Here is a 13,177-nt window from a genome sequence, read left to right as displayed (position 1 = left end):
CTATATTTCAATAAAATTGTTTAAAAATAAAATTTTATAATGAATATTTAAAAATAAAAAAAGAAACAAATGCTAGGAGTGGATCATATAAGAGAAACAAGATGTAAATACTTGTCTCATGCATGTTTCTCTCTCTTATGTTGTCATAGAGCAGGTGAGTAGATGACATTTAATTTTTTTTACACAGAAAAATTCTCAGCATCAATAATTATAACATTACTTAATAGAGTTACTAAACTACAAAAAGATTTGTATGCTTTGGTTTTTCAAACTTTAGTTTTAAAAAGTCCCTTGGAAATAGAGACACCAAGTATTCTTTCTTTCTTTCACAGACTCTGAAACACATAAAGGTTTAATATGCACATAAACATGTTCTCTGAGGTGAGCTGAGCAAAAGGGGTTTGAAAGACCTCATGACTTAATGTACCAAGTGTTTGACGTGGACCTTAAGCTTTGGGGATAGTCCGCTGTGTGCATGTTTCTTGGCCTTCTTATTTTCACTCCCATAGGCAAGTGGGAATGTTAACTACAGCTGTGTAACAATATGAACCTTGAGTGCATGGTAACTTTAAAACAAAAATCAAACCTGCTCTCTAGATATTTTATAGAGAGGTCATATTATTTTAACACATATAATTTAAATATTAATATGATTCAAAATCGATTTTTAAGTCCTATGAGGAAAGAAAGTTTTTCCAGTGTAGGCAAAAAAGTACAAACCTGGAAAAGTAAAAAGTCATCTAGAGACAATTCTATAAATAAGGGTAACTGAAAAAAACCAACAAGCAAACATACACATAGATTATAGAAAAAATAAAAATTGTAAAAATTGTCAGAGTCCTGAAATTATTTAAACCATAATGTTATAGATAAATTTGAAATTTGATATCACATTAGTCAGAGTTTTGTAGAATTAACCTCTGTATTTAGAAAACTGTCAGATAAGTTTCATATAATGGCTTTGGAAGTTAATAAAGGAGAAACTAATGCAACATTTGTAATAGTATAAGTTAAAATGTATTGCTCTAACTTACCTCAAAATGCATAAAAATAAAAGTGGGATTGATGGATAGATAGATAGATAGATAGATAGATAGATAGATAGATGGCTAGGTGATAAAGAAAATACAGTAAATCTTAACTAGAGACTCTGGGTGGTGGGTATATATGGGCATCACTGTACCATTCTTTTGATTCCTTTGCATGTTTAAAATTTTTCAAATGTTGGAAAAAATGCAGGGCTCCATATGAAAAGTATTTATTCTATTTGTTAACTGTCCTCAACAAATAAAGCAGTTTCAGAATGTGTCTCTCTGACATGATGCACTCACCTAGCCATCCGGATCCCGAATCTGGTATGCACAGGTCTGTCTCAGCGCTGGGCAAAACAAAGCCCACGACAAACACCTCCACGCCATCCGCCATCAGGGCCATGCCCAGGACAAAGAAAAGGGCCCACTGAAAGCGGCCGTGACCACACTCTTGGATTATCAGCTCATACTGCTGGGCTAGTTCTTCCTCGTCAGCTCTCCTCTCTGATTCCAGCTCCCGGCGGTCCTTGTACTCATCGCCCTTGGGCTGCCCCACTGCCACAATGCTGTCTTTCCCTTGGTTCATGTTGGGGATGCCCTGATACTCCCCTTCGTAGATTTCATCATCTTCATCGTGACCCTCAGTCGCTTCACTGGAGCCCTCATCATCATTGGCCTCCCCGTTATAGGTTTCTCCCGGTGGGTAGTCGTCATCATCCTCTTCCTCGTCTTGGAACCGACTGTAGGACCTCTGGGCGTATTCATCCTGGGCCCGGTCCACTGCTTGATTCACCTTCTTTACAGTCTGTTTCTTCACCTCTCTGGCAATGTCCTTGGCACCCTTCATCAGTGAAGTCCTATCCTTATAGGAGTCTTCCATCTTACCGCAACTGACGGCCAATGAGAAGATGGGAATTTTTCACAGACTGGTCAGTGGTTCAGTCCTGACAGCACCATCCACTTTGGGTTCGAAATGGAACTGCAAGAGAAGAAAAACCACAGAAGATATTTTTAATTTTTTTCCATGTCTTTTTCACCATCTGATTCTTGGTCTCTTTTCACTGGCCCCACAGACTAAGACACAGAATTCACTTTTCCTTTCTTTCGAGCACTCAGTTTGCTGGTTCTCTGCTCAAGTGAGATCAGAACTTGGAGTATTTAGGGTTTTTACTATTATTATTATTGTTTTTAAGGAACTCCGTCTCCTGGGTAAGTTTGCATAGAATGCACAAGCATTCCCCTGAAAATACAACGGAATATCTTACACCTTTATAAGTACATCCAACTTATTTCGAAAGTGCTAGAAAGACAGACCCTGATTGAGACAAGTAATATTGCTCACAGATATATACATACGCTGCAAAGGTAAACCCAGAATAATAGAAGAATCCTGTCTGACCTCATTTCCTCACAATGAAAAAACAAACAAACAAAAAATAAGCATCACTATATACAATGCTATCAAATCATATATGGGCACACCTCATTTTACTGTGCTTTGCTTTATTGCGCTTTGCAGATACTGTATCTTCAACAAGTTGAAGGTTTGTGGCAACCGAGGGTCAAGCAAATCTATTAGCGCCATTTTTGCAACAATATTTGCTCACTTTGTTTCTCTGTCACATTTTGGAAATTCTTGTAATATTTCAAACTTTTTCCTTATTTGTCATGTGATCTGTGATCAGTGATCTTTGATGTTACTACTATGACTTGCTGAAGGCTCAAGCGATGTTTAGCATTTTTTAGAAATAAAGTATTTTTAAATTAAGGTATTGTCTATTTTTTTTTAGATATAATGCTATTGCACTTAACCAACTACAGTATAGTATAAACATAACTTTTACAGCACTGGGAAACCAAAAAAATTTGTGTGACTTGCTTTATTGCAATATTCACTTTACCATGGTGGTCTGGAACCGAACCAGCAATATCTCTGAGTTATGCCTACAAATATTTATAAAATGCATTTCCTTTCTACCTTTATTGTATCTCCTTCCAGTAAATGATAACAGAGACTCACATGGCACCCAAAACTGACAATGAGTATTTTCCCCTAGTATGGCAGTCATATCTGTAGGAAATTGGAAGGGTTCATCAAATGATTTGACAGACATTTTTGATAATCACTGAATTAGAACATGTGACTTGTCCAGTGGGGATGTGCCCTTTCAGAAGCCCCCCCCACAGGCCAGCAGGGACAGGGAAGCCACTCCCTTCCCAACGCACCCCGTAAGAACCCCAGGCTTTGTCCCTACCTTCTTCATCTCTAGACACCCACCCTCCCAACACACACACACTCCCTGCCACCTTATCTGACTGCAGTTAGCTGCTGCCTTGCATACCAGAGTCAGCAGCCTCCCAGGACCCATCACTTGGTTTCCTTTCTCATGGACAGCCCCTTAGGTCTTGGCTCATTGAGGCTGACTTCTTTCACTTGTCCACTGAGCTGTCTGCTCTGGTGGCCCAAGTCAGCCAATATCAGGCCCACCTTGTACAGAAATGATATGAAGGTGAAAAAAATCATTCTCCCCCATCATTAATTCCCCAAGCCTTGTGCTGTAGCAGTATTCCAAATACTGATTCATATAATGGCCATTTCTACTTTGTTCTTTTGCATCCAGTGTAAAATACTTGGTGAGCGGCTATTACAAACGTACATTTAAACTGCTCTTCCAGACGTGACAGACAGACCCAGCAATAAAGACAAAAAGATGTTTGTTTGTAAATGGATTGGGCATCATTACCACTGGATACCTGCAAATGGCCAGTAGGCAAAACGGAAGCATGGCTCTGCTCAGGTCTGTGTTTTAGAAGAAGACAAAATGAAATGAAAATAAACATATGATTACAAGGCTTTTTTGCCAAATGTCTTAATGAAGGATGTTCCTGTTTGTTCTCCCTTTTCTTTCTATTTTGGACAGCTGAGAGGCAGGGGAAGGGAGAGATGGGAGGATCCACATGGAGAGTAAGATGGGAAGGCAGTGAGAAACGAGGTTGAGGATGGAGCACTCAGAAAGGTAAGGGGGAGGCAGGAAAAGAGAGAAGAAGGGAGGATGACGATAGATGATGTTGGCGATGGAGAGGTGTCTCCTACTTTAAAAATGAAAGGCAAAATTAAAAGATTTCACACAACAAATAGAGCCAACTTGTCTACCATTCATAAATGGACGATTAAATCAGACACGGCACATCAGCTGCCTCCTGGGCACCATGGCAGCAAAAACACCATTAAAGGAAAAGACTGGTGAGTGTGAAAGCAGAGCCTGACCCCTGTAACACGCCATCTACAAACAGCATGCTGGTTAGTAATGGGAAGCTTCCTCAATTGTTTTTTCTAATAAACAGTAAAGAAATTGACTGTATTTGGCTTTCCTGCTTTTGTTCCCAGGCACAAATATTCTCATCACAGGCTTTAAGGGGCTTTCACCCACCAAAAGGTCCCGGTATGGGAGCCACGTCGATGACAGAAAACAGGCATGGTGTCCTGAAAGTCAAGATTGTGACTAGAAAATGGATAATTCTAACTCCCTAAGGAATCTAATCACATGAGTAATGAAAAGACATTTAAAAAAATTTTACAATTAAACATATTGGTTTTGAAAAAGAGAAAAAAACACTTCTTGTAAAACTGTTTTTGACTCTGAGGTTAAAACAAAGCCGGTGTGTATGTAAGTTCTCTTTGGGACTCTGGGTTCCTCAGCCAAAAATCGAGGCTCCAGTTGATTTTTCGATCCTTGATGGAAGAGATTAGGTCTTACAGTTTGTAGTCTCACTAAAGTAAAGCAGATTTTTCAGTGCTTTTGCATTAAAACGGGCAATTAGGAATACTTATTCAAAACGTCGGTTTAAATCCAGATGTTTGTAGATGTCGCCATTGGAGGAAGACTCGGGGAAGGGCAGGATCAGGGGGTCTCTCTGTGTTATTTCTTAGGACTTCATGTGAATCTCAATGGCCCCAAAATAAAATGTTAAACAGGAAAATAAGTTTCTAACACCTATACCTGGAAAATGTGCAAGATGTTTGGCCAGTGGGCAGATTACTCAGGGGAAGACTATTACTCTTTCTGGTAAATGGAAAAATGCAAAAAGCTGGGCTCATTCCGAAGGTCACCAGGAAGATGGCAGCCTGGGATCTGTGCTGGAAGGCCAGGCCTGCCTTAAAGCAGTAGTTCTCAGGTGCGGCCTGCACACCAGGGGTGGCCTAAGGGACGTCCATGAGCAGCTGCTTATCACATCATCAATGTCTGCAAACAATATACCTCCGTTTCAGGGTAAATCACCCAGTTACACCACATATATGTGCCAGGTACCGTTTTAATGAAAAATGGTTGATTTAGTGCTTACTCTATGCCAAGAATTGTGATAAGAATTTTACAGTAAGTGCCCTACATAGGAACCTTCAAGTTGCGAACTGTCAAAAGATGAGAACGTGTGTTTGCACTTCCAATCACGTAAGTTAGTTCGTCTATCTGGCATACATTGTCACGTGTGTGCATCCTCTACAAGTGGCTGTGCTTTTGTGTACTTTACTATACAGTACTGTATAGAGTACGATAGTACAGTATCTTTATATCAAGCCCAGGATGTTCAGAGGCAAGGGTAAAAGCAGAGGAGATGTAGTTGGTACTGCTAAGAAGCGCCAAGAGATAACAATGGAAACAAAAGTGAAAATAATTGAGAGAGTGGAGCGAGGTGAAAAGATGCTAGACGTCGCTTGTTCTTATAACATGAACTGTTCAACCATCGGCATTTTTCTAAAGAACAAGGACAAGATCATGGAAACGTGAAGTCTGCTGTGCCAATGATGTCGACAGTAATATTGAAAAAGCGTGGAAAAATGATGGAGGAGATGGAGAAACTTCTCAGTGTGTGAATGAAGAATCAGCATCAGCATCAAGTCCTGCTCAGCTTAATGCTGATTCAAGAAAAAGCTAAAAGCCATTATGAAGACTTGAAGAAGAAACACAGTGAAGAATCAGAGGGCATGTCTTTTAATGCCATCCATGGCTGGTTTTATGCGTTCAAGGCTAAAGCCAACCTTCACAATGTAAAAGTAAGTGGCGAGGCAGCAAGTGCAGATACGGTAGCAGCCCGTGAATTTCCTGAAACGCTTCGAGAAATTATTGGTGAAGGCACGTATTTACCTGAGCAGGTTTTTAATATGGATGAGACAGGGCTATACTGGAAGAGGATGCCAGACCAAAGTTACAACAGTAAGGAGAAAAAGTTGATGCCAGGCTATAAAGCAGCAAAGGATAGGCTAACTGTGGTTTGGTGGCAATGCTTCCGGCGATATGAAGCTGAAGCCTCTCTCAGTTTATCATTCAGAGAACCCAACAGCCCTTAAAAACATAGCCAAGAGAGCCAAACACTCTTCCTTGTGTTTGTGTGGAAGAGTAACCCCAAAGCCTGGGTTACACAGGCCATTTTCCAGGACTGGTTTTTCCACCACTTTATCCTGGAGGTAGAGAAATATTGCTTGGAGAAGGACATCCCATTCAATATTCTTTTGCTGCTCGACAATACTCTGGGCCACCCCCCATTTATGGACGACTTTCATCCCAAGGTCAAAGTAGTGCATCTGCCATCAAATACTACGTCGCCCATCCAACCTATGGACCAGGGAGTTATAGCGACTTTTAAGAAATATTATTTACGTCACGCTTTTCATCAGGAAGTAAAGGAGAGTGATGAATCAGGAACAACCTTGAGACAATTTTGGAAGGACTATAACATCGACAAGGCCATAAAAAACACTGACTTTGCTTGACGTGAGGTTACAGCCATCACCATGGGGTTTGGAAGAACCTCTGCCCACAGTTTGTTCACGATTTTCGTGGGTTTGAGAAGGTGGATGAGGAGTCCAAAGAGGTCTTCAGCAACTTAGTGACCCTCAGCAAGAAGCTGGAGCTAGATCTGCAAGAGGATGACTTCACTGAACTCCTTGCTGTGGATTTAGAGGCCCAGAGAAAGGACGAAGAGAGACAAGAGGAAGACGAAGTAACTGAAGAACCAAAGAGATTCATGATGTAGGAAATGGCAAGGCGATTTCTTTATTTGAGGAGGCACTGTTAGTTTTTGAGGCACAGGACCCGAACGTAGAACAGTACACTAAGGTTGCAGCAGCCGTTCAGAATGCAATCCAGTGCTACTGTGTCATCTGTGATGAGAAAAAAAGAGCTACTACCCAGACATCACTGGATCATTTTTTCAAGAGGGTAGATAGAATTGAATCCAGCAAGGAACCAGAACCTGTGCCATCAACGTCAGGCGTGGGTGAAATTGCAGCTTGCCCTCCGTCTCCTATTGTTGACGATCCTTCATCTCTACCATCTCCCACCTCCTCTCCCTCCTCCACTCTGTAACTCTTCTTGCCTGTTCACTCAGTGCCAGCCCCTGTATGCCAGCTGCTGTCCTGTACTATACTTTTCAAAGTACTGTTCTGTAAGATTAAAAATGTTTTCTGTATTTTTTGTGTTTGTTTTTTTATGTATTATTTGTGTGAAAAGTATTGTAAACCTACAGTACTATCTAGCCAATTGTGTTAGTTGGGTACCTAGGCTAACTTTGTTGGACTTATGAACAAACTGGATTTACGAAGGTGCTCTCAGAACGGAACTCGTTCATATGTAGGGGACTTACTGTATATACATTCTTTTATTCTTTTATTTAATTCTTACTCAATCCCACAAAATAGACATTATAGTGTCCATTTTACAGGTGAGAAAATTAAGGCTTAGTGAAATTAAATAACTAGCCCAAGGTCACAAAGCTTGTCAGAGGTGATGCTGGCACTCAAGCTCAATGGTCTGACCCCACAGGCTTGCCCTTCTCCCCATCTGCTTCACACAGTGTGCTCCCTGAGGTCTTAATAAATGCAGTAGCATTCTTCCTGGTCATTACTGTTCATTCTGGTAACTTGTCTTTCCTATACACAAATGGTTTTATAGCCTCTTGGCTAAATCGTGATATAGGTTCTGAAACAAGAATTACCGTGATATCTTTCATCAGCGATGGGTTTTACATGGATAGTAATTCCAAAATATGGTCTTGTTTGTTCAGATAAACTAGCCCAAGATGTTGGCTATACTTCAAAAGATAAGAGAGTCATGTTAAATAAGATGTCCGGAGCCAGGAGGGCAGGAATGAAGCTCTAACCTCCAGGGAAGCACATGCTGCCCCTTCTTTATTCTCATCAGTGTGCTTCTCCACGAAACAAGGAAAATGATATACTTTACGGTGTGCTGAGGGTTAGACGAGTTGGTGTTTTTACTGTGCTCAGGACAGAAGTCGATGTATATTAAGTACTTCTAATTTGGGTTCCCCAGAAGCAGAGCCTGTGAAGAGGAGTCAGGTGTGAATCGTTTATTACAGAAGAACTGGTAAGGGAGTGGGCGAAGCCATTGGGGGTGCAGGCAAGGGTGGGAGACGATCAACATAGGATCACAATTTTAGGCAGTATGCTGTGGGGCAAGCTTCAGGCTGATTCTGCAGAGCAAGTCAGGAATGGAAGTTATGCCTGAGTTATTCCCACTCAAGGCAAAGGTGCTGGGCTTTCCTGCCCACTGTTGGCTACGTGCCGTCCGCACCCCTCCCCCGCCCCGGGCGAGGATGGAACATAGGCACTTCCAACTCTCTGACTCAAAAGGCAAAGCAGTTCCAGTAGTACACGGGTGGTCCTCTGAAGAGATACAGGTGCTGGCTGATGGAAGCAAAGACACACGGTATCTGGTCAGAGCATTAACAGTATTTCCCATAATTAGCATTTAATAAATACTTGTTTAGATGCCCGCTAATCATGCTAAGTGGCAGGACCCACAGCTGATTAAAAACTATATTTATAGAAGCAGCTGTAACAACTGAGTAATATTTACAGCAAAGCTTATCTGATATAGTTAATGATATGCACAATCTTGTGTGTGACAATCATTTTGCACAAATGACATGTCATACAAATAAATGAGAGGTATTCTGGCAAGACAGAGTTTTAGCTTTTCTTTTTTTCCCTTTGATGGTTCATGTCAAACAGCATGTATCCACTAACACCACCTCTTATTTCAAAACCATCCTACACATGTTCCCATCATGGACAATCCCCATGCATGCACACACATGTTCTCTGGTTTCCCCACGCTGTGCCCAAACCTCCAGTCCTTCCTTCTGCTTTACCCCTCATCACGACAATCATCAAAAGATTTGGAAAGCTCCTCCTCCCCAAAACTTTCTAGAATATTCTGGATGCTGGAAGAGTCACTCATTTTAATAACAGCTCACCTATTATTATGCCAACCATGTACTAATAAGTACTTCAGAGGTATTATCTCACAACAGTAATATATGGTAGGAGCTCTTAAAGTGTTTTTTTGTTTTTGGTGGTCCCCAACCTTTTTGGCACCAGGGACCGGTTTCGTGGAAGACAATGTTTCCATGGACCGGGGGTGGGGGATGGTTTCGGGATGGCTTCAGGATGATTGCAGCACATTACATTTATCGTGCACTTTATTTCTATTATTATTACATTGTAATATATAATGAAATAATTATACAACTCACCATAATGCAGAATCAGTGGGAGCCCTGAGCTTGTTTTCCTGCAACTAGATGGTCCCACCTGGGAGGATGGGAGACAGTGACACCCGAAGTGTGTTGCTTATGTCCAGTCTACTCCATGATCTCACTTTGGTTGCTGTTACTGCAGAAAACCCTGCTTCACAAAGATAGGATGTTGGAAATGGAAGCAGGTTTCTCAGTGCTTTTGTGGCAATCTCAGGATATTCCTCCTTCACTTTAATCCAGAACGTATGGAGATTTGAAGTTGTCTCAAACATACTTTTAAGGCCACCATCATTTGTGATCTCAAGCACTTGATCCTCTTCTAGCACAGACAAAGTCGATTCACCTGGCTTGTTCACAAATGGGTCACAGATCCATTCCTTCCCAGTTCTGGGGTCTTTTGTGGTTGGGAAATAATGCTCAAACTCTTTTGAAAGCTGAGATAGGTGATCATGCACCAGCTGGGAGAAAGAAGTCCGGGGCTCAGTCTCTTTCAAAATGTTTGCTAATGTTTGAAACATGTCAAAAATCCCAATGTTCCCTCGTCGCCCCCACAATTCCAGTTTGGCTTTGAATGCAGCCACTTTATCTGCCGACTTGAACACAGTTGTTGTTCTCCCCTGAAGTGACAGATTGAGTTCATGGAGCAGGCTGAATATGTCACACAAGCAACTTTTGTGACACATTCTGTGTCACTGAAATGTGCTGCCAGTGGTGACTGTTTTTCTAAAAGAAATCTCTGGAGCGGCTCTCGTAACTCAAAAACGCTGGCCAGTGATCTACCTTTAGAAAGCCATCTCACTTCCGTGTAAAGAGAAGACGTGTGTGCTCTGCTTCCATCTCCTCACAGAGCAGCGTGAACAGACGTGAGTTAAGGGCATGTACTTTAATGTGGTTGATAATTTTAATCATATCCTGCAAAACATTGTTAAGTTCAGGTGACATTCTTTGGCTAGCCAGCACTTCTCTATGGATGACACAGTGCATAGACTCACATTCAGAGGCGACCTCTTTGACCTGAGTAGTGAAACCAGAAAGCCGTCCAGTCATGGCAGCCGCTCTGTCTGTGCATATACCAACACAAAATGACCAATTCAGTTTTCCTGATGTGTAATCATTCAAAGAGTTGAATAGTTCTGCAGCTGTGGTGTTGGCTGGCAACAAAACTGCACATAACATATCCTCATGTACATCATCCTGAAAAAATATATCACACACAAAAAAGCATTTTTGCCTTATTGTCAGCAGTGGTAGACTCGTCAACCTGGATTGCGTACCACAGGGACTCATTAATCCTCTCTAACAATTGCGCCTCAGTATCATCTGCTATTTCATCAATTCATCTAGTTATGGTGCTAGCTGAGAGAGGGACACATGCCACCTTCTGAACTGCAGCCTCTCCTAAAAGTTCACGACAAATGTCCTTAGCAGCAGGCAGGATCAACTCTTCACCAATAGTAAAGGGCTTCTTAGCTTTAGCAATGAGGTTAGCCACTAAGAATGATGCTCTCAGTGCAGACACATTTGATGAATTAGTGGCCTTCAATAATTGCTTCTGTTCTTCATTTTCACATTTTTTTTCTTTTGAAAAACTCCAAAGGCTTCTCTTTTAATACAGGGTGCTTGGTCTCCACATGGCGAAGCAGTTTTGAAGTTTTCATGGTTTTGTTGCATAGCTGGTCACCACATATTATACAAAGCGAACTTGGAGAATGTGAATCATCTGTTGCAATGAACCCGTAATTTAAGTAGGACTCTTGGTATCTTCTTTTAAATGCAGCTTTCTTTTTGTTGGCAGTCTTAGAGTCTTCTGCTGTCTCATCATTGGGTCTTTCCCCCATTTCAAAGAAGCTCTCCAGTGATGTTTGTTTTTTACTCATTTTGGCTAGTCACACCAAAACTGTGACTGAGACAAGTGTGCAGTGTGGGAAAGAGGCACGGACGGAAGTGGTAAATAAAATAATGGGAGGGCCACGTGTGGACTAAAATAAGTGTCAGATTTTGACTTAAAGCCTACCACCAGATGCAGCTGTACAATTGAAGTACATCAATTCACTTGCCACTATAAAGCCTGCCACCAGATGCAGCTTAATTGTCACTTGCCACTCACTGATGGGGTTTTGATATGAGTCTGCAAGCAACTGATTTACTATGGTCTCTGTGCAGTCAGACCTCTCTGCTAATGATAATCTGTATTTGCAGCCACTCCCCAGCTCTGGCATCACTGCCTCAGCTCCACCTCAGATCATCAGGCATTAGAGTCTCATAAGGAGCGCGCAGCCTAGATCCCTTGCATGTGCAGTTCACAGTAGGGTTCACACTCCTATGAGAACCTAATGCCACTACTGATCTGACAGGAGGCGGAGCTCAGGTGGTAATGCAAGTGATGTGGAGCGGCTGTAAATACAGATGAAGCTGCGCTTGCTCTCCAGCTGCTCACCTCCTGCTGTGTGGCCCGGTTCCTAACAGGCCACGGACCAGTACTGGTGCATGGCCTGGGGGTGGAGAACCCCTGTCCTAGAGTAATGAAAATAAAAACAAAAGGGACCTAATTAAATTTAAAAGCTTTTGCACAGCAAAGGAAACCATAAGACAAGAAGACAACCCTCAGAATGGGAGACAATATTTGCAAATGAAGCAACTGACAAGGGATTAATTTCCAAAATATACAAACAGCTCATACAGTTCATCAAAAAAAATGAACAACCCAAGCAAAAAATGGGCGGAAGACCTAAATAGACATTTCTCTAAAGAAGATATACAGATGGCCAACAAACACATGAAAAGATGCTCAACATCACAAATCATTAGAGAAATGCAAATCAAAACTACAATAAGGTATCACCTCATACCGGTCAGAATGGCCTTCATCAAAAAATCTACAAACGATAAATGCTGGAGAGGGTGTGGAGAAAAGAGAACCCCCTTGCACTGTTGGTGGAAATGTAAATTGGTGCAGCCACTATGGAGAACAGTATGGAGGTTCCTTAGAAAACTAAAAATAGAACTACCATATGACCCAGCAACCCCACTCCTGGACATATTCCCAGAGAAAACCATAATTCAAAAGACACACTCACCCCAATGTTCATTGCAGCACTATTTACAATAGTCAGGACATGGAAGCAACCCAAATGTCCATCAACAGATGAATGGATAAAGAAGATGTGGCACATATATACAATGGAATATTGCTCAGCCATAAAAAGGAACGAAATTGTGCCATTTGCAGAGATGTGGATGGACCTAGAGACTGTCATACAGAGTGCAGTAAGTCAGAAAGAGAAAAACAAATATTGTATAATATCACTTACATGTAGAATCTAGAAAAATGATACAGATGAACTCATTTGCAAAGTAGAAATAGAGACACAAACATAGAGAACAAATGTATGGATGTCAAGGAGGGCAGCGGGGTGGGATGAATTGGGAGATTGGGATTGACATATATACACTACTATGTATAAAATAGATAACTGATGAGAACCTACTGTATAGCACAGGGAACTCTACTCAATGCTGTGTGGTGATCTAAATGGGAAAGAAATCCAAGAAAGAGGGGATATATGTATACGTATAGCTGATTCACTTTG

The 13,177-nt window shown here is 41.5% G+C and overlaps 1 protein-coding gene across 1 annotated transcript in view; it reads right to left on the bottom strand.

Moving 5' to 3' along the window:
* Positions 1–13,177, bottom strand: part of SV2C (synaptic vesicle glycoprotein 2C) — a 251,350-nt gene that overhangs the window by 188,719 nt on the left and 49,454 nt on the right. The window contains exon 2 of the mRNA XM_082376648.1: positions 1,332–2,010. Within this exon, the coding sequence (XP_082232774.1) occupies positions 1,332–1,911 (580 nt within the window). The 5' untranslated portion in view covers positions 1,912–2,010. The remainder of the gene's footprint in view (positions 1–1,331; positions 2,011–13,177) is intronic.

The sequence above is a fragment of the Balaenoptera borealis genome, assembly GCF_965194805.1.
Source record: "Balaenoptera borealis genome assembly, chromosome: 2".
Lineage (NCBI taxonomy): Eukaryota > Metazoa > Chordata > Mammalia > Artiodactyla > Balaenopteridae > Balaenoptera > Balaenoptera borealis.
This window is presented reverse-complemented; position numbering and strand designations above follow the sequence as displayed.